This window comes from Carcharhinus amblyrhynchos, unplaced genomic scaffold (genome assembly GCF_965287045.1).
Source record: "Carcharhinus amblyrhynchos unplaced genomic scaffold, sCarAmb.v2.hapA chromosome_104, whole genome shotgun sequence".
Classification (NCBI taxonomy): domain Eukaryota; kingdom Metazoa; phylum Chordata; class Chondrichthyes; order Carcharhiniformes; family Carcharhinidae; genus Carcharhinus; species Carcharhinus amblyrhynchos.
Genome location: NW_027649844.1, coordinates 206,289 through 233,399, shown reverse-complemented (window position 1 = coordinate 233,399; position 27,111 = coordinate 206,289). Strand labels below are relative to the sequence as shown.

The following is a 27,111-nucleotide window of genomic DNA, read 5'->3' as shown; positions in this document are numbered from 1 at the left end:
GTAAAATCTCTACATTCAGATTGTTGAGTTTATCTTTAACTTTTTAATTATTCTCACTCACTCACGGCTCCCATTCCATCAGGAAATGCCTGAGTGAATCCTCAGGACTGCCACTGTCAGATCTCACATTGAGGGATTAATCCATGGGGAACGTTGACTGAGTTTCACCTACCTGGGATTAGCGAACCCGCTTGGGCAGTGGGTGATTGGTCAGATTGTCCCCCACACTCCCCAGTTGTGGATTTTCCTGGAATGAAATGAAAAGACTTCACAACTTGTCATTGGACAGTCGCAGAACAGACCATAATACTCAGACCAGATTCCGGGCAATATCTTGATGAAAAACATTTCTAAAACATTCCTCTTCTGGGAGTCTCGTCAGGGCCAATACATCACATTTCTCAAAAAGAGATGTGCTATTGAAGTTTTCCATCTGGGACTCATCAGGTCTCATGCAACAATACCCAATCTCACAGAGACAAAGACTATGTGTAGTGCGGGAAAGATAGTGCTGATTTGTTGGCATGTAATTTATGTATCGGAGACTGCACACCAACTATTCAACCTCCTGCTCCAATGGAGTCGAAATAATTTCCCCCTTTGAGGTTTTGTATCCTTGAAAATCTGTCATGATGAGCTCAAGATGAAAAGTTTTGACAGGATTTATCTTTCCTCAGAGAATCACAAATTCAGTCACTGCATCTCACTCCCCTCGGTCATTGCGTCTCGCTCCCCTCACTCACTGCACTCCACTCCCCTCTCTCAGTGCACCCCACTTCCCTCACTGACTACACCCCATTCCCCTCACTCTCTACATCCCACTCCTCTCACTCATGACATCCTACTCCCCTCACTCACTACACCCCACTCCCCTCACTCACTATACCCCACTCCCCTCAGTCACTACACCCCACTCCCCTCACTCACATCCCACTCTGCTCACTCACTACACCCCACTCCCCTCAGTCACTGCAACCCATTCCCCTCAGTCACTGCACCCCATTCCCCTCAGTCACTGCAACCCACTCCCCTCACACACTACACCCCACTCCCCTCACTCACTATACCCCACTCCACTCACTCACTACATCCCACTCCTCTCAGTCACAACATCTCACTTCCCTCAGTCAATTCATCCCAATCCCCTCAGTCACTACATCCCACTTCCCTCAGTGACTGCATTTCCGTCTCTCCCAGTCACAATGTCCCTCTCCCTGAGTCACTACATCCAATTCCCCTCACTCCCTACACCCCACTCCCCTCACTCACTGCACCCCACTCCTCTCACTCACTACATTCCACTCCCCTCAGTGACTGCAATCCCCTCTCCCCCAGTCACAATATCCCTCTCCCTCAGTCACTGCATCCCACTCCCCTCAGTGACCACAATCCCCTCTCTCCCACTCACAGTATCCCTCTTCCTCAGTCCCTCATGCCAATCCCCTCAGTGACCGCAATCCCCTCCCCCTAAGTCACAACATCCCTCTCCCTCAGTCACTGCAACCCACTCCCCTCAGTGACTGCATTCCACTCCCCTCACTCACTCCATCCCACTCCCCTCAGTCCAACGCCCCACTCCCTTAAGTCCGACATCCTACTCCCCTCACACATCTCACTCCCTCAGTCACTGCATCCCACTCCCCTCAGTCACTGCGCCCCACTCCCCTCACTCACTACACCCCACTCCCCTCAATCACTGCATCCCGCTCCCTTCAGTCACTGCACCCCACTCCCCGCAATCACTGCATCCCACTCCCCTCAGTCACTGCGCCCCACTCCCCGCAATCACTGCATCCCAACACACTCAGTCATCACATCCCACTCCCCTCACTCACTACATCCCACTCCATTCAGTCACTACATCCCAACGCTCCACTCACTCCCTCCGAACGCACTCTGAAATTCTATGTGTTCCCAGGAAATGAGGATTTCATTGGGAATGTTCCCCGGATTCAGTTACCTGAGGTTGGAGATCCTGCTGGGACTGACGATGATCTGTCAATGGATTTTTCACTCGATGGATCGCTGTGTGTCAGGGTTGGAGAGGTTTGTGGATCTGAGATAATTTCGGGTAAATGGGGAGAGAGCAGATTGAAGTTAAACAGAACACATCACCGTGTGGTTTCTAGATTCTCAACAATATCACACGGTGATATTGGAAACCTCTTCCCTCACCCCCTGAGCAACACAAATCCCTTTCCCTTCATCCCCATCACTGGATCACATCTCCCCGATTCTCTGAAACCCCTTCCCCTGGATTGCAGACACTCAATCTCCTCAAACAGGAATCTCCATCTCACTCAAGCCCTCCATTTCCCCATCACTCACTCACTCCATCGCTTTCCATCAATAAATCCCTATTTCAGTCTCCGGGATTGCTGTCCCCTTGGGTCACGTTGAGGGAAGTGTCTGTGTTGAGTCTTCCTCACAGTGCTGCCTACCTGAGGTCGGAGTTCCGTCTGGGTCAGAGGATGACTGGTCGCTGGATTGTCCACTCGATACTTCCCCGTGGGTGGGAGATGGGATTCTTCCTGAATCCAGAAAAGGTTAAAGAATATCACGTCAGTGAATTTTGGGGAACAACAGAACCAATCATCAAACTGAATTTACGGTGGGGTCACTGTAGGGAAGGCAGTGGTGCGGTGGGATTGTCAATAGACTAGTTATCCAGAATCCCAGCGGAATCCTCTGGGGACCCGGGTTCGAATCCCAGACGGTGAAATGTGAATTCAATAAAAAAATCTCAAATTAAAAGTCTGATGATGAACACAGTCGATTGTTGTAAAAACCCATCCAGTTCACAAACGTCCATTTAGGGAAAAGGAAATCTGCTGTCCTTACCCAGCCTGGCCGAGCTGTGATTCCAGAAACACAGCAATGTGGGTGACTCACAAACACCCGTCTGAAATGGAGGGCAGTTAGGGGTGGGAAATCCCTCTCCCTTCACTCACTACATCCACCTCACTCTCACCTCAGTGATAATGTCCCTCTCCCCTCACTCAATAAATACTATTGCCCTCACTCACTGCACCCCACTGCCCTCACTCACTACACCCCACTCCCCTCACTCACTCCACCCCACTCCCCTCGCTCACTCCATCCCACTCCCCTCACTCACTCCCTCTGAACGCACTCTGATATTCTATGTGTTCCCAGGAAATGAGGATTTCATTGGGAATGTTCCCCGGATTCAGTTACCTGAGGTTGGAGATCCTGCTGGGACTGACGATGATCTCTCAGTGGATTTTTCACTCGATGGATCGCTGTGTGATCGGGTTGGTGATGTCAGTGGATCTGAGATAATTTCGGGCAAATGGGGAGAGAGCAGATTGAAGTTAAACAGAACACATCACCGTGTGGTTTCTAGATTCTCAACAATATCAGACGGTGATATCAGAAACCCTTCCCTCACCCCCTGAGCAACACAAACCCCTTTCCCTTCATCCCCATCACTGGATCACAGCTCCCCGATTCTCTGAAACCCCTTCCCCTGGATTGCAGACACTCAATCTCCTCAAACAGGAATCTCCATCTCACTCAAGCCCTCCATTTCCCCATCACTCACTCATTCCCTCACTTTCCATCAATAAATCCCTATTTCAGTCTCCGGGATTGCTGTCCCCTTGGGTCACGTTGAGGGAAGTGTTTGTGTTGAGTCTTCCTCACAGTGCTGCCTACCTGAGGTTGGAGTTCCGTCTGGGACAGAGGATGACTGGTCGCTGGATTGTCTACTCGGTTCTTCCTCGTGGGTGGGAGATGGGATTATTCCTGAATCCAGAAAAGGTTAAAGAATATCACATCAGTGAACTTTGGGGAACAACAGAACCAACCATCAAACTGAATTTACGGTGGGGTCACTGTAGGGAAGGCAGTGGTGCGGTGGGATTGTCAATGGATTCGTTATCCAGAATCCCAGCGGAATCCTCTGGGGACCCGGGTTCGAATCCCAGACGGTGAAATGTGAATTCAATAAAAATCTCAAATTAAAAGTCTGATGATGAACACGGTCGATTGTTGTGAAAACCCATTCAGTTCACGAACGTCCATTTAGGAAAAAGGAAATCTGCTGTCCTTACCCAGCCTGGCCGAGCTGTGATTCCAGAAACACAGCAATGTGGGTGACTCACAAACACCCGTCTGAAATGGAGGGCAGTTAGGGGTGGGAAATCCCTCTCCCTTCACTCACTACATCCCCCTCACTCTCATCTCAGTGATAATGTCCCTCTCCCCTCACTCACTAAATGCTACTGCCCTCAGTCACTACATCCCTCTTCCCTCTTTCAGAAAATCCGACTCCCCTCACTCACTACACCCCACTGTCCTCGCTCACTACACCCCACTTCCCTCGCTCACTACACCCCACTCCCCTCACTCATGACACCCCACTTCCCTCACTCATGACACCCCACTCCCCTCACTCACTGCACCCGACTCCCCTCACTCACTACACCCCACTTCCCTCACTCACTACATCCCACTCCCCTCACTCACGACACCCCACTCCCGTCACTGCACCCGACTCCCCTCACTCACTACACCCCACTCCCCTCATTCACGACACCCCACTCCCCTCACTCACTGCACCCGACTCCCCTCACTCACTACACCCCACTCCCCTCATTCACTACACCCCACTCCCCTCACTCACTGCACCCGACTCCCCTCACTCACTAAACGCCATTGCCCTCAGTTACATAAGAACGTAAGAAATAGGAGCAGGAGTAGGCCCTCTAGCCCTTCGAGCCTGCCCCGCCATTCTGTAAGATCATGGCTGATCTGAAATGGATCAGTTCCACTTTCCCGCTTTCTCCCCATAACCCTTAATCCCCTTGTCTATCAGAAACCTATCTACCCGTGACTTAAATATATTCAGCGAGGCAGCCTCCACCACTTCAATGGGCAGAGAATTCCAGAGACTCACCACCCTTTGAGTGAAGAAGTTCCTCCTCAACTCTGATCTAAACTGCACCCCCCTTATCTTGAGGCTGTGCCCTCTAGTCCTACTGTCCTTTCTGAGCGGGAAGAATCTCTCTACCTCTACCCTATCCATCCCCTTCATTATCTTATACGTCTCTATAAGATCCCCCCTCAGCCTTCTAAACTCCAACGAGTACAGACCCAGTCTATTCAATCTCTCTTCATAAGCTAACCCCCTCATCTCCGGTATCAGCCTAGTGAACCTTCTCTGCACTCCCTCCAAGGCCAAAATATCCTTCAGCAAATTCGGGGACCAAAACTGCACACAGTACTCCAGCTGCGGCCTCACCAGTGCCATGTACAGTTGCAGCAAGACCTCCCTGCTTTTATATTCTATCCCCCTCGCTATAAAGGCCAACATCCCATTCGCCTTCTTGATCACCTGCTGCACCTGCAGACTGGGTTTTTGCGACTCATGCACAAGGTCACCCAGCTCCCTCTGCACCGTAGCATGCTGCAGCTTTTCGCCCTTTAAATAGTAATCCATCCTACTATTATTCCTACCAAAGTGGATAACCTCACACTTGCTAACATTATACTCCATCTGCCAGGTCCTCGCCCACTTGCTCAGCCTATCCAGATCTCTCTGTCCCTCTCCCCTCTCTGTGTATCCCACTCCCCTCACTCACTAAATGCCGTTGCCCCCAGTCACTACATCCCTCTGCCCTCATCAGAATATCCCTCTCCCCTCACTCATTACGTCCCACTCGCCTCAGTCACGACATCCCACTCCCCTCCGTCACTCAACCCATTCCCCCCTCCATCACTACAGCCATTCATTCCACACCCTGGCCCCTGACTCACTACATCCCAGCCCCCTCAGTCACTACATCCGTGCTCCCTCAGTCACTCTCTTGCTCCCCATCAGTGTGAGTTGGATGGATGTACACAGTGAGCTGTGATTGGTTCTGAGTGAGTGCAGAGCTGGTTTTGAAGCACTGAACCTGATACCTGAGGTTGGGGCCACACCGACACTCGAGGAAACTTCCTTGTCCACCTGTCGCGTGAATCCTTCTGGATATCCCTGGACCTGGGCCGTTTTTGGATCTACAATGAATAGAGAATGAGGTGAATCCCATATTGAAAGGTCTTTCCATTCAGCGTCCTTGTGCCGGGCAGTGGGACACCTGAAACATCTCTATCACACCTTTGACAATCCACTGGCAGTGGTGACTTGTGCCTTGGCGCTGGGCTACGATCAACCTAACTCTAGTCTCTGGGGTGAGGACTGGGGATGGGGGTGTGACAGAGATTGCAAACAGCGCCAGGAGCCAACAATCATTGGGGAGCGAGGGGTCGTGGGAGAGGGGGAGGGGGCAGGACCAACCCTCTGCTCCCTGAACCTTCCTCACTCCTCCTTCCCAAGAGACTGAGGTAACACAAGGGCCACCTCACCCCAGACTCGGAGAATGGGAATCCTGCCGGCGGGATCTCATTGTCCAATTTTCCCTCGCTCACTTGCCGACGATATTTTTGCTTATACATGTAGGTATGAACCCCCCCAGCAGAGACACATAGGTAAATATAGACCCCCCTTAGCAGAGACGCACAGGTAAGTATAGACCCCCCCAGCAGAGACACACAGGTAAGTACAGACCCCCCCAGCAGAGAGACACGGGTAAATATAGACCCCCTAGTCAAGACACATCGGTAAATATAGGCCCGCCAGTGGAGATATACCCGCTAGTGGAGACTCAGAATTAGATATAGGCCCGCCCAGCAGAGACACACAGGTAAGCATACACCACCCCCCTCCCCAGCAGAGACACACAGATAAGTATAGACCCCCTCCAGCAGAGACACACAGGTAAGTATAGACCCCCTCCAGCACAGACACGCAGGTAAGTATAGACCCCAACAAAGACACACAGGTAAGTGTAGACCCTCCAGCAGAGACACATAGGGAAGTGTAGATGCCCCCCCCGCAGCAGAGACACACAGCTAAGTATATATAGACCCCCCAGCAGAGAGACACAGCTAAGTATAGACCCCCCAGCAGAGACACACAGGTAAGTATAGATCCCCCAGCAGAGACACACAGGTAAGTATAGATCCCCCAGCAGAGACACACAGGTAAGTATAGATCCCCCAGCAGAGACACACAGGTAAGTATAGACCCCCCAGCAGAGACACACAGGTAAGTATAGATCCCCCAGCAGAGACACACAGGTAAGTATAGACCCCCCAGCAGAGACACACAGGTAAGTATAGATCCCCCAGCAGAGACACACAGGTAAGTATAGATCCCCCAGCAGAGACACACAGGTAAGTATAGACCCCCCAGCAGAGAGACACAGCTAAGTATAGACCCCCCAGCAGAGACACACAGCTAAGTATAGACCCCCCAGCAGAGACACACAGGTAAATATAGATCCGCCAGCAGAGACACACAGGTCAGTATAGACCCCCCAGCAGAGACACACAGGTTAGTACAGATCCCCCAGCAGAGACACACAGGTCAGTATAGATCCCCCAGCAGAGACACACAGGTCAGTATAGATCCCCCAGCAGAGACACACAGGTCAGTATAGATCCCCCAGCAGAGACACACAGGTCAGTATAGATCCCCCAGCAGAGACACACAGGTAAGTATAGACCCCCTCCAGCACAGACACACAGGTAAGTATAGACCCCAACAAAGACACACAGGTAAGTGTAGACCCTCCAGCAGAGACACACAGGTCAGTATAGATCCCCCAGCAGAGAGACACAGGTCAGTATAGATCCCCCAGCAGAGACACACAGGTCAGTATAGATCCCCCAGCAGAGACACACAGGTCAGTATAGATCCCCCAGCAGAGACACAGGTAAGTATAGACCCCGCAGCAGAGACACACAGGTAAGTATAGACCCCCCCAGCAGAGACACACAGGTCAGTATAGATCCCCCAGCAGAGACACACAGGTAAGTATAGACCCCGCAGCAGAGACACACAGGTAAGTATAGACCCCCCCAGCAGAGACACACAGGTCAGTATAGATCCCCCAGCAGAGACACACAGGTAAGTATAGATCCCCCCAGCAGAGACACACAGGTAAGTATTATTCCCTTGCACAATGGAGAGAGATGTTGAACTTTCTGTCTCTGTCACTTCTCTTGATCTTTTGGAAGGAACAGCTTACCCGTGCAATAGGCATCACAATCCTGTAAGGACTTCAACTCATAAACGATGTAATGGCTGCAGTTTTTAATCTTTATCTGGTGGAGCCGGTGACAGAGTTTCCCTTTCCAGCTTAAACAAACTGTCCTGGTCACTACTCCCTGTTCCAGGGTGGGATGTGATCCTGAAATGAGGTGTATAAATATTGGAGAGTGTAAGTGATGTGAACAATGCTGGACAGTGAGAGTAAATCTGATATTGTAAAGTCTGACTTACCATTTAACCAGCCTGAACGATGTGTGGAGCAGTGTCCCTCTGGGATAGGAGTCTCCGGAATCTTCCATCCGCCAGAACTGGAACAAACAAACACAGACACACACACAGACACACACACATACACAATCAGCTCCTGAACTGTGAACTTCAGTAACAATATCTCCAATACTCCTTACTGGAAGTCCAATCGGGGGGATACAGAGAGATTTTAGTTGGTTGGCCATGCTAAATTTCCCCTTAGTGTCAGGGGAAACAGTTACTGTAAATGCATGGGGGTTATGGGGATACGGCCTGGATGGGATTGTGATCAGTGCAAATTCATATAGCTGAATGGCCTCATTCTGTACTGTAAGAACATAAGAAATAGGAACAGGAGTGGGCCATCTAGCCCTTCGAGCCTGCCCCACCATTCAATAAGATCATGGCTGATCTGATAGTGGATCAGTTCCATTTTCCTGCTTTCTCCCCATAACCCTTAATTCCCTTGTCTGTCAAAAACCTATCTACCCGTGACTTAAATATATTTAGCGAGGCAGCCTCCACCACTTCAACGGGCAGAGAATTCCAAAGACTCACCACCCTTTGAGTGAAGAAGTTCCTCCTCAACTCCAATCTAAACTGTCCTCCCCGCCTTATCTTGAGGCTGTGCCCTCTAGTCCTGCTATCCTTTCTAAGCGAGAAAAATCTCTCTACCTCTACCCTATCCATCCCCTTCATTATCTTATATGTCTCTATAAGATCCCCCCCTCATCCTTCTAAACTCCAACAAGTACAGACTCAGACTATTTAGTCTCTCTTCATAGTCAACACCCTCATCTCCAGTATCAGCCTAGTGAACCTCCTCTGCACTCCCTCCAAGGCCAAAATATCCTTGCGCAAGTGTGGTGACCAAAACTGCACACAGTACTCCAGCTGCGGCCTCACCAGTACCCTGTACAGTTGCAGCAAGACCTCCTTGCTTTTATATTCTATCCCCCTTGCTATAAAGGCCAGCATCCCATTCGCTTTCTTGATCACCTGCTGCACCTGCAGACTGGGTTTTTGCAACTCATGCACAAGGACCCCCAGGTCCCTGTGCACTGTAGCATGCTGCAGCTTTTCGCCCTTTAAATAGTAATCCCTCCTACTATTATTTCTGCCAAAGTGGATAACCTCAGACTTGCTAACATTGTACTCCATCTGCCAGGTCCTCGCCTACTCACTCAGCCTATCCAGATCCCTCTGCAGACTTTCCACACCCTCCACACAATTTGCTTTTCCACTCATCTTCGTGTCATCAGCAAATTTCGCCACCCCACACTCAGCCCCCTCCTCCAGATCATCTATATAAATGGTAAACAGTTGAGGCCCCAGCACCGATCCCTGCGGCACTCCACGAGTCACCAACCGCCAACCAGAATAGCACCCATTGATACCAACTCTCTGCCTCCTATTAGACAACCAATCCTCTATCCACGCTAACACCTTACCCCCAACTCCGTGCACCCTAACCTTCTGCAGCAACCTTTTGTGAGACACCTTACCAAACACCTTTTGGAAATCTAAAAACACCACATCCACCGGTTCCCCTCTGTCTACCGCACTAGTCACATCCTCATAGAAATCCAACAAATTCATCTGATTCTATAATTCTGTGACTCTACCCCACAGCAAATCCTGCTTTCGCGCCCACCCTCCCACTCCAATCTGCTCTACGCTCCACCCCCAATTTCAAACCCCAGCCCTAACCCCTCCCTTCCAGACCCAATGTGTCATTTAACGTGCTGCCCCGGGACCATGTTCCCCCACCCCGTTTACTATCTCCTCGCTGCTCTCGCTCTGTCTATCCAGTATTATCTCCCTCTACTCTCTCTGTCTCTGTCCCCAATTCCCTCTCTGTCTCACTCTCCTGTGTTGTCTCCCTTTGCCTCTATCTATCCAGTGCTATGCCTCTTTACTCTCTGTTCTCTCTCTCTATCCAGTATTATCTCCCTTTTACTCTCTGTCTCTCTCTTCCGCCTCTCCCTATTTATCCAGCTTTATCTCATTTTACTCTCACTCTATTCCCTCTCTCTATCCAGGGTTAGCTCTGTTTACTTTCTCTTTGCTCTCTCTTTCTGTCTTTCCCTCTGTCTGTCGATTGTTATCTCCCTTTACACTGTCCCTCTGTTCTTCCTCTCTCTCTATCCAGTGTTATGGCCTTTTCCCCTGTCCCTCTGTTCTTCCTCTCTCTCTATCCAATGTTATGGCCTTTTACACGGTCCCTCTGTTCTTCCTCTCTCTCTATCCAGTGTTATCTCCCTTTAACTCTCTCTCCCTGTTTTCTCTCTATCCAGTTGTATCTCCCTTTACTCTTTCTCTCTCTCTCTCCCTCTCTCTGTATCCAGTGTTTTTACCTTTTATTCTTTGTCTCCCTTCTACCACCCAACATGGTTTTGTGCTGTTTCTATCCCTCCTCATGTCCCCTCCCCCACCGCCGCTCCGCTCTAATAGCCGACATCAATCCCTTACCTTTTAAATCGATACCACCCGTGGTTGAGTTTATTGTCGCACTTTCGAGTAGAGCAAACTGTCCCGTTACACTCTGCACTCCTCCAGGGCTGGTCCAGGACGGTGTGATTTACACATGGGTCAGCCACTGACAGGTCTGCGACTGGTTGACAGAGAAAGGATTCATCTTAATATTAAGTCCATTTATTGTTGTAGAGACAGAAAGTAATGTCCCTCAGTGGTGTAAGAAACACCACAGATAAGTGTCTGAAACATTAAGTGATGATGTGACCAAGGCTATGTGAAAAGTGAGCTTGTGACCAAGGCTACACAAGGCGGGGGGTGTCAGTAACATTAGATTGAACCTTTCCCCCCAATAACAAATCCACATTGTTTCCCATCAGTCCCCCAGTACAGCCTGTTCCCCGCTCCCTCCTCTCTGGTGTAACTCAGTAACTCACAACAGGAACCGCTTCCACATCAATCCCACTCCCCAGAAAGCAGCAACCAAACCTACAATCTATTGCTTCAGTAGAAACTGGTTCAGTTTGGACATCTCTCCTTCCCTTCGGAAAACTGAGCTGGGGGCAGCTGTTGGGGGAGTGGGGGTGTTGCCCAAAGCTCGTTGTCCAATTCGTTTGGGGGGGTAGTTATAGGACGGATGTCAGGGGCAGGTTCTTTACCCAGAAGGTGGTGAGGGACTGGAATGCCCTGCCTGCTGCAGTTGTAAATGCGCCTAGTTTGGGGGCATTTAAGAGATTGGTGGATAGGTTTATGGATGAAAAGGGATTGGTTTAGATTAGTGGGTCAATGTTTTTTTTAAAAAATAAGACTGGTCGGCGCAACATTGTGGGCCGAAGGGCCTGTTCCGCGCTGTAATGTTCTATGTTCTATGTTCTATACCCATCCAAACAGTCTATTCCGTTCATGTTCCTCTTCCTGGAACACACAATGTGCTCAGATGGACTAGCATTTCCCAGAACAGTTTGCGAGGCAGGTCGTGGGGGTAATGGGGGCGTAAAACTTGAGGGAGGACCGTGTGGTGGGGGCACACTCCATTTAAACCTTAGAGGGGGGCTCGAGCATGGAACTTCTGCCCGATATGCACAGTGGTTAACATTGCAGCCTCACAGAGCCAGGGACCCAGGTTCAGTTCCCAGCTCGGGTCACTATCTGTGCATAGTCCGCATGTTCTCCCCGTGTCAGTGTGGGTTTCCTCCCGGTGCTCCAGTTTCTTCCCGCAGCCCAAAGATGTACCGGTGAGGTGCATTGGCCACACTAAGTTCACCCTCAGTCGACACGACCAGGCGCCAGACTGTGGCGACTCTGGGGATTTTCACAGTAACTTCATTGCAGTGTTAATGTAAGCCAACTTGTGACCAATAAATAAACCTAAAAAAAAAACTTGAAAGATGCAGGGATGGTAACCCACCTGCCACAACGCTCCCCCCTGCCCCAACAATCCCCTCCCCCCACCCTCCCACACCCCCACTCAGGTAATCTCTGCGACCAGCAGAAGGAGCACACAACACCCACATCCACACATGGGGGCTGCAGAGTTCCACGGACATTGTAAACTAGTGTCTGACTTAGTTCAGTGTAGCCTTGGTCACAAGCTCACTTTCCACATAGCCTTGGTCACATCATCACTTAATGTTTCAGACACTTATCTGTGGTGTTTCTTACACCACTGAAGGACATCACTTTCTGTCAGTGTCCCGGTTTATCCAGTCTCACCCTCCTGGGTCATTTTGAAACAGCAATGTACCTGTGCAATAAGCAGCGTTACAGCCTGGTGTCGGTTTCAGCTCATAGACAAAGTAACTGCCGCAGTTTTTAATCTTTATCTCTCGCTTCCACCTGCAGAGATTCTCCTTCCAGTTAAAACAAACTGTCCGGTTTACTTCCCCCTGTTCCAGGGTGGGATGTGATCCTGAAATGAGGTGTATAAATATTAGAGAGTGTAAGCGATGTGAACAGTGCTGGACAGTGAGAGTAAATCTGATATTGTAAAGTCTGACTCTACCCTCTAACCAGCCTGGACGACGTGTCGAGCAACGTCTCACTGGGACCGCAGTCTCCGGAATCTTCCATCCGCCGGAACTGGAACAACAATCACAGAGTCACTCTGAGCTTCCCCGGCAAGTCTTGGGATGAAGGATGTTGAAGGATTCCTCCCAGGACACACTCGCTTTAATCTCACCCAACCAACACCAGCACCCCCACCCACAGTGAAAATTATCACACATCTGATTGGTGTGCTGGGGGGATCAACAGCATTAACAGGAGGAGTGGATTCTCTGACGACAGCTCACAGTCTCTGAACGTCGCTTTTACACACTCAAAACTTCAACTCTCTCTCACCCTCCCTCTCTCTCTGCTTTTCTCCCACTCTCCCTGTGCTCCCCTCCCTCTGTGCTCCCCTCCCTCTGTTCTTCCTTTCCTCTGTGCTCCTCTCCCTCCTCCTTCACTCCACTTCTCTGCCCCTTCTTTCTCTCCCTGTCACTTCCTCTCTCTCTCTCTCTGGCCCCTCTCTCTCTTTCTGCCCATCTATCTGTGTACCCCCCTCTCTCTCTCTCTCTGGGGCCCTCTCTTTCTCTTCCCCCCCCCCGCTCTCTCTCTCCCTCTCTCTGCTCCTGTGTGTCTCTCTGTCTCTACCCCTTTCTTTCTCTGCTCCTTTCTCTCTATGTCTCTCTCTCTCTGCCCCTCCCTCTCTCCTCCCTTCTGTCACTCTCTCTCTCTTCTCTGCCCACTCTCCCTCTCTCTGCGTCCCCCCAGTCTCTCTCTCTCCCCCCCTCGCTCTATCTCTCTCTCTCTCTGCCCCTCTCTCTCTACTCCCTTCTGTCACTCTCTCTCTCTTCTCTGCCCACACTCCCTCTCTCTGCACCTCCCCCGTCTCTCTCTCTCTCCCCTCCTCCCTCTGTCTCCCCATCTCCCTCTCCGCACCCCCCTTGCTCTCTGTCTCCCCATCTCACTCTGCCACCCCTCCATCTCACTCTGCCACCCCTCCTTCTCTCTCTGCCTGCACCCCCTCCCCCAGTTTGTCTCTGCCCATCTCTCTCTGCCTCTCTTCCCCAATCTCGCTGCGCACTCTCTCTCTACCCCTTATATCTCTCTGCCACCGCCACCCGCCACCCCCCCACCCTCCCTCTCTTGGCCTATTTTTCTATCTATTTCTCTATCTCTTTCCCTCCTCATAACCAGACCGGCCCAGTCAGGACGTTCCAGCTGCTGTGAATGGCCTCGCCGTTAGCCTGCTCCAAAACACACTGCGTGTCCACTGTGGGCAAGGGGGGCAGAGACTTGTTACTTCAACTGTTTCACACCCTGTCACGTGTCTTTGAATCAGTGCATCTGATCGCCTTAATGATCGAACTTTTGAGTTCCATCTTCCCTCATACTTCGAGTTCAGAAGAGGAGGAGGACTCCAGGTAACTCAGTGACATTTACCATCTCAGGGGTTGCAGTGTTACGGGCTGGCACTGTCTGACCCCATCGCAGTGGGACTACTGTGGGACTTGGAGCTAAGTCCGCTGGCCGGATTGGACAATCGAGGGAGTGGACAGCACAGAAAACCCCACCCATCATCGCACTACCTGCCACTAACACCCACATTCCCAGCTGGTTGAGCTGGGGGTGTCCCTACACCTTACCTGTTGAACCTGTACCATCCGTAGACAAGATCCCTGTCACACTGCACCTGTCCCACACACTCTGTCCCAGTACAATCGCTGCTTCTCCAGGGCTGGTTCAGCACCGTGTGATCTACACACGGGTCAGTGAGCGCTGAGTTTGGGTCTGAGTGACAGAGAGATGTTTAATTTTAATGGATAAAGTACAGTCAATCTCACACAGAGACACGCGACCCTCCCCCTCACTAAGACAGCACAACCTCAATGCAGGGGAGAGTGTCGGGGGGATGGAGGAATCTCAGTGACGTGGAGGGATTGGAGAAAGTCGGGGAATGTTCTCCGTGGGGAAGAAGTGAAGGCGAAGAGGAGATTTGATCCAAGGGTTCAGTTCAGGATGGGTGGGGTCTGGGACAGAGTCAAGAGTGATAAAAGGTCCCTGCTGAGGGGGTAGGGTCAAGAACGAGAGGGGAAGAGACAAGTTAAAGGGATTGGTCAGAGAAGTGATGAGAAATGTGTTCACACGGCGAGTGGTTAGGGTGTGGAGCGAGCTGTCTCTGAGTTTCGGGGGAGGGAGGTACCATCGAGGGATTTGAGAGAGAATTAGGCTGTTACCCAGAAAGGAAGAACGTGCCAAGGTCACACTCCCACTCCCCTCAGTCACTCCGTCCCTCTCCCCTCAGTCACTCCATCCCTCTCCCCTCAGTCACTCCGTCAGACTCCCCTCAGTCACTCCGTCAGACTCTCCTCAGTCACTCCGACCCTCTCCCCTCAGTCACTCCGTCCCTCTCCCCTCAGTCACTCCGTCCCTCTCCCCCTCAGTCACTCCGTCCCTCTCCCCCCAGTCACTCCGTCCCTCTCCCCCTCAGTCACTCCATCCCTCTCCCCTCAGTCACTCCGTCAGACTCCCCTCAGTCACTCCGTCAGACTCTCCTCAGTCACTCCATCCCTCTCCCCTCAGTCACTCCGTCCCTCTTCCCCCAGTCACTCCGTCCCTCTTCCCCCAGTCACTCCGTCCCTCTCCCCTCCGTCACTCCATCAGACTCCCCCTCAGTCACTCCATCGCTCTCCCCCTCAGTCACTCCGTCCCTCTCCCCCTCAGTCTCTCCGTCCCTCTCCCCTCAGTCAATCCGTCCCTCTCACCTCAGTCACTCCGTCAGACTCCCCTCAGTCACTCTGTCCCTCTTCCCTCAGTCACTCCGTCCCTCTCCCCCTCAGTCACTCCGTCCATCTCCCCTCAGTCACACCATCCCTCTCCCCTCAGTCACTCCGTCCCACTCCCCTCAGTCACTCCATCCCTCTCCCCTCAGTCACTCCGTCCCTCTCCCCCTCAGTCACTCCGTCCCTCTCCCCCTCAGTCACTCCGTCGCTCTCCCCCTCAGTCACTCCGTCTCCCTCCCCCTCAGTCACTCCTTCCCATTTCCCCTCAGTCACTCCGTCCCTCTTCCCCTCAGTCACTCTGGCACTCTCCCCCTCAGTCACTCCGGCACTCTCCCCCTCAGTCACTCTGGCACTCTCCCCCTCAGTCACTCTGTCCCTCTCCCCCTCAGTCACTCCGTCCCTCTCCCCCTCAGTCACTCCATCGCTCTCCCCCTCAGTCACTCCCTCTCCCTCCCCCTCAGTCACTCCTTCCCACTTCCCCTCAGTCACTCCATCCCTCTTCCCCTCAGTCACTCCAGCACTCTGCCCCTCAGTCACTCCGGCACTCTCCCCCTCAGTCACTCCGTCCCTCTCCCCCTCAGTCACTCTGTCCCTCTCTCCCTCAGTCACTCCGTCCCTCTCCCCCTCAGTCACTCCGTCCCTCTCCCCCTCAGTCACTCCGTCCCTCTCCCCCTCAGTCACTCCGTCCCTCTCCCCCTCAGTCACTGGGTGTGTCAGTGTCCCGGTATATCCAGTCTCACCCTCCTGGGTCATTTTGAAACAGCAATGTACCTGTGCAATAAGCAGCGTAACAGCCTGGTGTCGGTTTCAGCTCATAGACAAAGTAACTGCTGCAGTTTTTAATCTTTATCTCTCGCTTCCAGCTGCAGGGATTCCCATACCAGTTAAAACAAACTGTCCTGCTTCCTTCCCCCTGTTCCAGGGTGGGATGTGGTCCTGAAATGAGGTGTATAAATATTGGAGAGTGTAAGCGATGTGAACAGTGCTGGACAGTGAGAGTAAATCTGATATTGTAAAGTCTGACTCTACCCTCTAACCAGCCTGGAGATGCTGTGGAGCAGTGTCCCGGTGCGACCGGAAACTCCGGAATCTTCCATCCTCCAGAACTGGAACAACAATCACAGAGACAGAGAATTACAGAGTGATACAGCTGGGATTGAGAGCCATTCGGTCCTGTGTCCCTGCTAGCCCCTGTGAATGATCTACCCAATGTTGTCTCACTCCCCTCCCATTCTCTCCCCACTGGATTTTACGCCTCTCCTTCCAGCATTTACCTAATGTCCTTTCCAAATGTTTCCATTTCATCTACTTTGCTGGCCCTTCAGCCCGCCATCTCTATGTGTTGGTGGTGGAGAGAGTGAATGTTTGTAGTTGTCGTGTCGATCGAGCTCTCCTGTCCTGTCCCGAATGGTGTTGATCTTTCTCGGGTGTTGTCGGGAGCCCGACTCATCCAGGTAAATGGAGAATATCCCAACAGACTCCTGACTTTTGTGCTTGTACGTGGTGGACTGGCTTTGGCGGGGAGTCAGAGAAGGTTCACTAGGCTGATACCGGAGATGAGGGGTTGGACTATGAGGAGAGATTGAATAGACTGGGTCTGTTCTCGTTGGAGTTTAGAAGGATGAGGGGGGATCTTATAGAGACTTACAAGATAACGAAGGGGATGGATAAGGTAGAGGTAGAGAGATTCTTCCCACTTAGAAAGGAAAACAGAACTAGAGCGCACAGCCTCAAAATAAGGAGGCTGCAGATTAGATCAGAGTTGAGGAGGAACTTCTTCACTCAAAGGGTGGTGAGTCTCTGGAATTCGCTGCCCGTTGAAGTGGTGGAGGCTGCCTCGCTGAATATATTTAAGTCAGGGGTAGATAGGTTTCTGATAGACAGGGGAATTAAGGGTAATGGGGAGAAAGCGGGAAAGTGGAACTGATCCACTTCAGATCAGCCATGATCTTATTCAATGGCGGGGCAGGCTTGAAGGGCTGGATGGCCTACTACTGCTCCTATTTCTGAGATTCTTATGAGTCAGGAGGTGGGTTCCTTTCTGCAGATTTCCAGCCTCTGACCTGCTCTGGTAGCCACAGTATATCAATGACTGTTCAGTTTCTGGTCAATGGTAACCTCCGGGAGGGTGTTTGACGGGGAGGGACTCAGTGACGGCAATGCCATTGAATGTCAAGCGGGGAGATGATTAAGTTCTCTCTAACTGGCTGGGCCCTGGGTCAGTTTCTGGTCAATGGTAATCCCCAGGAGGGTGACAGTGGGGGTGGTGGTAGTGGGGAGGTGGTGGGGGAGTATGCAGTGATGGTTGAATGTGGAGGAGGGAGACGGTCAGATCATCCCTTGCTGGAGATGGTCATTGCCTGGCACTTGTGTGGGGTGAATGTTGCTCACCACTGATGGGGAGGGAAATCTGCCATCCTTACTCGGTCTGGCCTGCGTAAGGCTCCACACACACAGCAACCTGGCTGAGTGTGAAATCTCCCTGCAGGCCACTCATTTCTCACCAACAACCATTCACATCATCACGGGAAGAATTTACCGACTGTTGTTTCCCACCCCTGGCTCACCACACACCCCCACGCCGCACCGCTCCCCCCGACCCCGCACTGGTATCTCTGACCATCGCAGTCTCTCTGCAGTGACTGTATCCACACTGACCCTTTCCTCCCACTGTGCCCAGTTTATCAGGAAATGTCGCTGCCTCTACCTTTTAAACCGGTACCAGCCTGTACGAAGATTTTTATCACACTTCACGTCCCTGACACATTCTTTCCATCTGCAACTTGTGCTCCTCCAGGTATCGCTCAGCACAGTGTGATCCTCACAAGGGTCAGTGTGTGCGGAGTCCAGAACTGAGACACAGAGACAGGTTTAATGTTAATACAATCTGCAGTTCGTTTTCCAAAGAGAATTCTGATTATCGAAGAACCAAAAACCTCGCCTTCGACACCTGCTCTGCTCCTGACACCACCCGATTGAAAATATTACACACTCAGTCTCAAATCTTTACCCCTCCTTGTTCGAACCAGGTTTCTATCTGTCTCCCAGTGAAATCCTGACCCTCTACCTCACATTCAGACACAGCACCCTCTGTTCCAGATGAACAATTGGAGCTGAGGCTATGGGAACACGGCAATAAACCCAACAGAGACACCACAAATGGTCAGGCTGGGCAGAGAGGCAAAACCGCGGCAAATGGAATTTTACACTGAAAAGGGTGAGGTGAGGTATTTTCAGTGGGGGACTCAAAAGGACAGGGGAAAGCACAATGAACCCCAGGATGCAAGGACAGGGGGCCAGAGCGACCTTGGCGTGTTTGCCCATCGATCCCTGAAGGCAGCAGGACACTGAGATAAAGTGGTTTAAAAAGGCAAATGGGCGAACTGTCTTTATCAGCCATCCAACTAACCTACATATGATTGGACACTAAGAGGCAATTTCGCATGGCCAATCCACCCAACCTGCACATCTTTGGACACTAAGGGACAATTTAGCATGGCCAATCCACCCAACCTGCACATCTTTGGACACTAAGGGGCAATTTAGCATGGCCAATCCACCCAAACTGCACATCTTTGGACACCAAGGGACAATTTAGCATGGCCAATCACCCAACCTGCACATCTTTGGGCACTGAGGGGCAATCTTTAGTATCCAAAGATTTGCAGATTAAAGATGTGTAGGTTGGGTGCGTTGGCCATACTAAATTGCCTTTAGTGCCCAAAGTGTGTAGCTGTGGAGGATTTGCTGTGCTAAATTGCCCTTTATTGTTCAAAGTTTTGTAGTTTGGGTGGATTTGCCATGTTAGGTTGTCCCCATAGTGTGCAAACATGTGGAGGATTGTTGGATCGGACATGCAACATTGCAATTCGGTGTCAATAAATGAGCAGATTAATTGAAATAGCCAGAAAGAAAATGTCTGTATGCGTTCGAAAATGTTCAGATAACATGGACTGGCCGTGGTAAAATGTCCTTCAGAATTCAACGATATTTAAGAGGCATGAGCATGCAAAGAAAAATATCCTCAGTGTCCACATATGGGCAGGTTGGGTGGATTACACATGGTAAATTGCCCCTCAGTGTCCAAAGACATGTAGGTCAGGTGGAATTTAGCCATGCTAAATTGTCCCTTAGTGACCAAAGATGTGTGGGTTGGATGGACTGGCCATGCAAAATTGTCCCTTAGAGTCCAAAGATGTACGTGTTGGGTGGATTGGCCATGCTAAATTGTCCCTTAGTATCCAGAGATTTGTGTATTGGGTGGATTGGCCATGCTAAATTGGCCCTTAGTATCCAGAGATTTGTGTATTGGGTGGATTGGCCATGCTAAATTGGCCCTTAGTGTCCAAAGATGTCTGGGTTGGGTGGATTGGCCATGCTAAATTGTCCCTTAGTGTCCAAAGATGTGTGTGTTGGCTAGATTGACCATGCTAAATTGTCCCTTAGTATCCAGAGATGTGTAGGTTGTGTGGACTGGCCATGCTAAATTGGTCCTTAGTGTCCAAAGATGTCTGGGTTGGGTGGATTGGCCATGCTAAATTGTCCCTTAGTGTCCCAAAGATGTGCAGATTGGGTGGATTGGCCATGCTAAATTGCCCCTTAGTGTCCAAAGATATGCAGGTTGGGTGGATTGGCCATGCTAAATTGTCCCTTAGTGTCCAAAGATGTGCAGGTTGGGTGGATTGGCCATGCTAAATTACCCCTTAATGTCTAAAGTTGTGTTGGCTGGGTGAATGCCCTTGATAACTGCACGGGTTCACTGGGATATTTCAGAGTGAAATCCCTGATTAGCTTCCCTTTCAGACAGCTGTATTGTCAGTATTAGCGATAGGCCAGGACAGAAGAACAAAACACAACACAGCCCGGGAAACAGGCCCTTCGGCCCAGCGAGCCCACACCGCCATTTTAACATTACGAGTCCCCCCTCCACCCATGACCCTTGTCTATGCTTATGGTATTCCACATTGAGGGAAGACTAGTTTAGGGACAATTTTTTACACCAATCAGCCTAACAGCACATCTTTGGGGTGTGGGAGGAAACCGGAGCACCCGGAGAAAACCCACGCAAGCACAGGGAGAATGCGCAAACTCCCACAGACACTGGCCCAAATCCATGTGTCTGCACAGCAAACAGTGATGGTCACTGAGCTGTCATGTTGCCCAGTATCTGGTCCAGTTTAAGCATACACTAACGACTTTGCTCATTGTTCCTGAGGAGCAGTATCCAGACGCAGCGATTTTTGGGCGTGTGAAGAGGCAGCAAGAAAGGTGCATTTTTCTGTTTATTTTGTTTAACTGTTTATTTCTAGTTTAAGTCGCGAGTTTTTTTGGCGGTTTCTTTTAAATTAGTTAGAAACCAGAAGTCGTCACTAGGACGCTTACCGGTCGTTGTAGTTTTTTCTTGAGCCCCTAATCCTATAAATTAGCGCAGAGAGGATACCCGATTCTCTACACTGGTAGAGAATCCCACCCCCCCACCTCCTCTAACCTAAATTATAAGTGTGGGTAAGTTTTCTTTTTAATATTTTTTATTTTTTCTGCTGGTAATTGTTTCAGGGATGGCAGTTCAGGCAGTGTGCTGCATCTCCTGTGGGATGTATGTGGTGAGGGACACCAGTAGTGTTTCAGGTGATTTTACTTGTAAGAAGTGTGTTAGATTGATGCTTCTGGAGGAGCGTGTAAAGGAGCTGGAGGTGGAATTAGAGGAACTCCGCATAATTCGAGAGGCAGAGGTGGACATTGATAGGAGTTATAAGGAGATAGTCACTCCTAGAAATCAGTCTTGGGTCACTGCCAAGAGGAGAGGAAAGAAGCAAGTGGGGGGTCAATCCCCTGGGGCTGTTCCCCTCCAAAATAGGTTTTCGGTCCTGGAGGCTACAGTTGAGGAGGAATCAACTGGGGATAGCCAAAGGGAGCAGGTCTCTGGAGGTGAGCCTATTGTAAAAGCTCAGGTGGTTAGGGGATGCAAAAGATTGGGCCTCGTGATTGGGGACTCCACAGTCAAGGGGACGGATAGGAGAGTCAGTAGTAATGGTAGGGACTCAGGGCTGGGGTCCGGGATGTATCAGAGAGGATATTCAAGACTCTTAGGGGAGAGGGAGATCAATCCCAAGTTATAATTCATGTGGGGACACATGACATAGGGAGGCTAAGGGAAGGGGATATTAAGGAGAGATTCATGGAGTTGGGGTGGAAACTAAAGGCCAAGACAGACAGAGTGGTTATCTCTGGACTCTTGCCTGTGCCACGGGATAGTTTAGAGAGGAATAGAGAGAGGGAAAGTTTGAACTTGTGGCTGAGGGGATGGTGCAGGAGGGAGGGGTTCAGGTACTTGAGCAATTGGGGCTCATTCTGGGGAAGGTGGGACCTCTATAAGAGTGATGGTTTACACCTGAACCAGAGGGGAACAAATATCCTGGGGGGTAAATTTGTGAAGGCTATGCGGAGTGGTTTAAACTGATTCGGAGGGGGGGTGGGATTCTGAGTAGAGGGGGTGAAAGTGAGGGGGGCATAGATGTCGACTGCAATACACGGCATTGTGGGGGTGGGGCGGAGCAGGGTTTGAAATGCGTATACTTTAATGCGAGGAGTATTCGCAATAAAGTGGATGAACTTGCAGCGTGGATCAGTACCTGGGACTTCGATGTTGTGGCCATTTCAGAGACATGGATAGAGCAGGGGCAGGAATGGATGTTGCAGGTCCCGGGGTACAAATGTTTTAGTCGGAGCAGAGAAGGAGGTAGAAGGGGGGGTGGGGTAGCATTATTGGTCAAGGACTGTATCACAGTGTCAGAGAGGAAGTTTGATGAGGACTTGTCTGTTGAGGTAGTATGGGCGGAGATTAGAAATAGGAGAGGAGAGGTCACCCTGCTGGGAGTCTTTTATAGACCTCCAAAAAGTTCTAGAGAGGTTGAGGAAAGGATTGCGGAGACGATCCTGGTTAGGAGTGAAAGTAATAGGGTAATTGTCATGGGGGACTTTAACTTTACTAATATTGATTGGAATTGCTATAGCTCTAGCTCGTTAGAGGGGTCAGTTTTTGTGCAAAGTGTGCAGGAAGGTTTTTTGACTCAGTATGTAGATAGGCCAACGAGAGGTGAGGCTATATTGGATTTGGTGCTGGGTAATGAGCCAGACCAGGTGCTAGACTTGGAAGTTGGTGTGCATTTCGGTGATAGTGACCACAATTCGGTTACGTTCACCTTAGTGATGGAAAGGGATAGGCATGAACCTCGGGTCAGTAGTTTTAGCTGGGGGAAGGGTAATTATGAGGCTATTAGGAGAGAATTGGGAAGCATAGGTTGGACTAGGAGATTACAGGGACTGGGAACGTCCGAAATGTGGAATTTTTTCAAGGAGCAGCTACTGCGGGTCTGTGATAGGTATGTCCCTGTCAGGCAAGGAGGATTTGGTAGGGCTAGGGAACCGTGGTGTACTAAAAAAGTTGATTCGTTGGTTAGGAAGGAAAAGGAGGCTTATGTTCGGATGAGGCTTGAGGGCTCAGGTAGTGCATTAGAAAGCTTTAGATTGGCTAGGAGGGAGTTGAAGAGGGAGTTAAGAAGGGCTAAAAGAGGACATGAGAAGACTTTGGCTGATAGGATTAAGGAGAATCCTAAGGCGTTCTATAGGTATGTCAAGAACAGAAGGTTGGTTAGGGCAAGATTAGGGCCAGTTACAGACAGTAGAGGGAAGTTGTGTGTGGAACCAGAAGAGATTGGAGAGGCATTGAACCAATATTTCTCTTCGGTGTTCACGCAGGGGGACATGAATGTAGCTGAGGAGGACACTGGGGTGCAGGGGTGTAAAATAGAAAGTATTGCAGTTGATACCGAGGATGTGCTGGATATTCTAGAGGGCTTGAAAATAGATAAGTCCCCTGGTCCGGACGGGATTTACCCTAGGATTCTCTGGGAGGCTAGAGAGGTGATTGCAGAGCCTCTGGCTCTGATCTTCAGGTCATCGTTGGTCTCTGGTATAGCACCGGAAGATTGGAGGACAGCGAATGTTGTCCCATTGTTTAAGAAGGGGAACAGAGACTTCCCCGGGAATTATAGACCGGTGAGTCTTACTTCTGTTGTGGGCAAGGTTTTAGAAAGAATTATTAGGGATAGGATTTATAGTTATTTGGAGAGTAATGAATTGATTAGAGACAGTCAGCATGGTTTTGTAGCAGGTAGGTCGTGCCTTACTAACCTTATTGAGTTCTTTGAGAATGTGACCAAAGAGGTGGATAGGGGTAAGGCAGTTGACGTGGTATATATGGATTTTAGTAAGGCGTTTGATAAGGTTCACCATGGTAGGCTTCTGCAGAAAATGCAGATGTATGGGATTGGGGGTAATCTAGGTACTTGGATCAGGAATTGGCTAGCAGATAGGAGACAGAGGGTGGTGGTTGATGGTGAATATTCGTCATGGAGTTCGGTTACGAGTGGTGTGCCTCAGGGATCTGTTTTGGGCCCAGTGCTGTTTGTAATTTTTATTAATGATCTGGATGAGGGTATAGTTGGGTGGATTAGTAAGTTTGCTGATGACACCAAAGTCGGAGGTGTGGTAGATTGTGAGGAAGGGTGTCATAGTTTGCAGGGGGACCTAGACAGGTTGCAGAGCTGGGCCGCGAGGTGGCGGATGGAGTTTAATGCAGAGAAGTGTGAGGTAATTCATTTCGGTAGGAGTAACAGATGTGTTGAGTATAGGGCTAACAGGAGGACTTTGAATAGTGTGGAGGAGCAGAGGGATCTAGGTGTATGTGTACATAGATCCCTGAAAGTTGGGAATCAAGTAGATAAGGTTGTTAAGAAGGCATACGGTGTCTTGGCGTTTATTGGTAGGGGGATTGAATTTAGGAGTCGCAGCGTCATGTTACAACTGTACACAACTCTGGTGCGGTCGCACTTGGAGTACTGTGTGCAGTTCTGGTCCCCACATTACAGGAAGGATGTGGAGGCTTTGGAGAGGGTGCAGAGGAGGTTTACCAGGATGTTGCCTGGTATGGAGGGGAGGTCCTATGAGGAGAGACTGAGGGATTTGGGGTTGTTTTCGCTGGAAAGAAGGAGGCTAAGAGGGGATCTTATTGAAACATATAAGATGATTAGAGGTTTAGATAGGGTGGATAGTGATAGCCTTTTTCCTCGGATGGAGAAAGCTAGCACGAGGGGGCATGGCTTTAAATTAAGGGGGGGTAGTTATAGGACGGATGTCAGGGGTAGGTTCTTTACCCAGAGGGTGGTGAGGGATTGGAATGCCCTGCCTGCTGCGGTTGTAAATGCGCCTAGTTTGGGGGCGTTTATGAGATCTGTGGATAGGTTTATGGACGAAAAGGGATTGGTTTAGATTAGTGGGTCAGTGTTTTTTTTAAAAAAACTGGTCGGCGCAACATCGTGGGCCGAAGGGCCTGTTCTGCGCTGTAATGTTCTATGTTCTATGAAGTACTAGGCTTCTCTCGAAACATCCAAGAGCAGCCCCAGTACGACCCATCGCGTGTACGCCCCTCGTCAGACAACAAGGCAGATCGACTTAAAACCTGTGAATTAAAAGTGAAAAACATTAGTATCATCCACATCCTCACCCCCTCAATCCTAATCCCCTCACCCCCTCAATCCCACTCCCCTCACCCCCTCAATCCCAATCCCCTCACTCCTCAATCCCAAGACCCTCACCCCCTTAATCCCAATCCGCTGACCCCCTCAATCCCAATCCCCTCGCCTCCTCAATCCCACTCCCCTCACGACATCAATCCCAATCCCCTCACCCTCTCAATCCCAATCCCCTCACCCCCTCAATCCCAATCCCCTCACCCCCTCAATCCTAATCCCCTCCCCCCTCAATCCCAATCCCCTCACCCCTCAATCCCAATCACCTCATCCCCTCAATCCCAATCCCCTCACCCCTCAATCCCAATCGCCTCATCCCCTCAATCCCAATTCCTTCACTGCCTCAATCCCAAAACCACTCATTCCATAACTCGAACTCGCCTCACTACCAAAATCTCACATCCCTCACTCACTACATCCCACTCACTTTACTCGCTCAATCCCAATCCCCTCAGCTGCTCAATCCCACTCCCCTCAGTCACTATGCCCCAATCCCTTCAATCAATACATCCCATTCCCCTCACTCCACAAATCCCATTCCTCTCACTCCACAAATCCCATTCCCCTCACTCCACAAATCCCAATCCACTCACGCCCTCAATCCCATTCCCCTCACTCCCTATATAACACCCTCTCACTCCCTCAACAGCATTCCCTTCACTCATTACATCCCACTCTGCTCAGTCCCTAAATCCCAGTCTCTTCATTCCCGAAATACAATTCCCCTCACTCTCTACACCCGACTCGTCTCACTCACTACACCCCACTTCCACTCAGTCTCCACACACATTCATCCGAGTCCGGGATCCCAGCACTATATTTGGGGAATATTTAATCCAGACAAACTTGTGGGACATTGATACCTGAGGTTGGAGATTCTGTCGCGATTGGGGAATCTGGGTCAGTGGATTCCAGCTGGGATTTATCCTCGGCTCCCAGAGTTGGTGTTGTCCCTGGATCTGTGAGAAGGGAAAAGACATTGGAGATCACAGAGTAGAAATCATCCGGATCCTCAATGTTCATTCCGAGTATTGGGATAAATTTACACTTCCCAATATGTTCAACCCGAAGTTAGTCATGGCTCAGATCCTGTGTCACAACTGGGAATTTCATCAACTGTACTCTAATTCCCGTCAGTACATCCCAATCCCCTCACTCCCTCAATCCCAATCCCCTCAACGCCTCAATCCCAATCCCGTCAATCCCAATCCCCCCTCACCCTCAGTCCCAATCCCCTCACCCCCTCAGTCCCAATCCCCTCACCCCCTCAATCCCAAACCCCTCACCCCCTCAATCCCGATCGTCTCACCCCCTCAATCCCGATCGTCTCACCCCCTCAATCCCGATCGCCTCGCCCCCTCAATCCTGATCCCCTCATCCCCTCAATCCCGATCCCCTCACCCGCTCAATCCCGATCGCCTCTCACCCTCAATCCCAATCCCCTCACCCCCTCAGTCCCAATCCCCTCACCCCCTCAGTCCCAATCCCCTCACCCCCTCAATCCCAATCCCCTCACCCCCTCAATCCCGAGCTACTCTCTCCCTCCTCCCAACTCCCCTCACTCACTACACCCCACTCCCCCCACTCATTACATCCCACTCCCCTCACTTACTACACCCCACTCCCCTCACTCAGTACACCCCACTCCCCTCACTCAGTACACCCCACTCCCCTCACTCACTCCATCATATTCCCTCAGTCACTCCATCCCACTCCCCTCAATCACTCCGTCCCTCTCCCCCTCAATCACCCCATCCCTCTCCCCCTCAGTCACTCCGTCCCTCTCCCCCTCAGTCACTCCGTCCCTCTCCCCCTCAGTCACTCCGTCCCTCTCCCCCTCAGTCACTGGGTGTGTCAGTGTCCCGGTATATCCAGTGTCACCCTCCTGGGTCATTTTGAAACAGCAATG

The 27,111-nt window shown here is 50.7% G+C and overlaps 2 protein-coding genes across 2 annotated transcripts in view; both read right to left on the bottom strand.

Moving 5' to 3' along the window:
* Positions 1-3,758, bottom strand: part of LOC145338595 (uromodulin-like) — a 113,263-nt gene extending 109,505 nt beyond the window's left edge. The window contains exons 1-2 of the mRNA XM_080182967.1: positions 3,679-3,758; positions 3,199-3,294 (exon numbers count right to left, since the gene is read on the bottom strand). The gene's annotated coding sequence lies outside the window, so the exon portion shown is untranslated. The remainder of the gene's footprint in view (positions 1-3,198; positions 3,295-3,678) is intronic.
* The window catches only part of LOC145338593 (uncharacterized), a 97,907-nt gene that overhangs the window by 6,197 nt on the left and 64,599 nt on the right, over positions 1-27,111 (bottom strand). Inside the window, exons 8-17 of the mRNA XM_080182954.1 lie at positions 14,476-14,620; positions 12,849-12,925; positions 12,591-12,755; positions 10,844-10,985; positions 8,354-8,430; positions 8,100-8,261; positions 5,929-6,024; positions 3,679-3,768; positions 2,442-2,531; positions 173-247 (exon numbers count right to left, since the gene is read on the bottom strand). Of these exons, the coding sequence (XP_080039080.1) occupies positions 173-247; positions 2,442-2,531; positions 3,679-3,768; positions 5,929-6,024; positions 8,100-8,261; positions 8,354-8,430; positions 10,844-10,985; positions 12,591-12,755; positions 12,849-12,925; positions 14,476-14,620 (1,119 nt within the window). The remainder of the gene's footprint in view (positions 1-172; positions 248-2,441; positions 2,532-3,678; positions 3,769-5,928; positions 6,025-8,099; positions 8,262-8,353; positions 8,431-10,843; positions 10,986-12,590; positions 12,756-12,848; positions 12,926-14,475; positions 14,621-27,111) is intronic.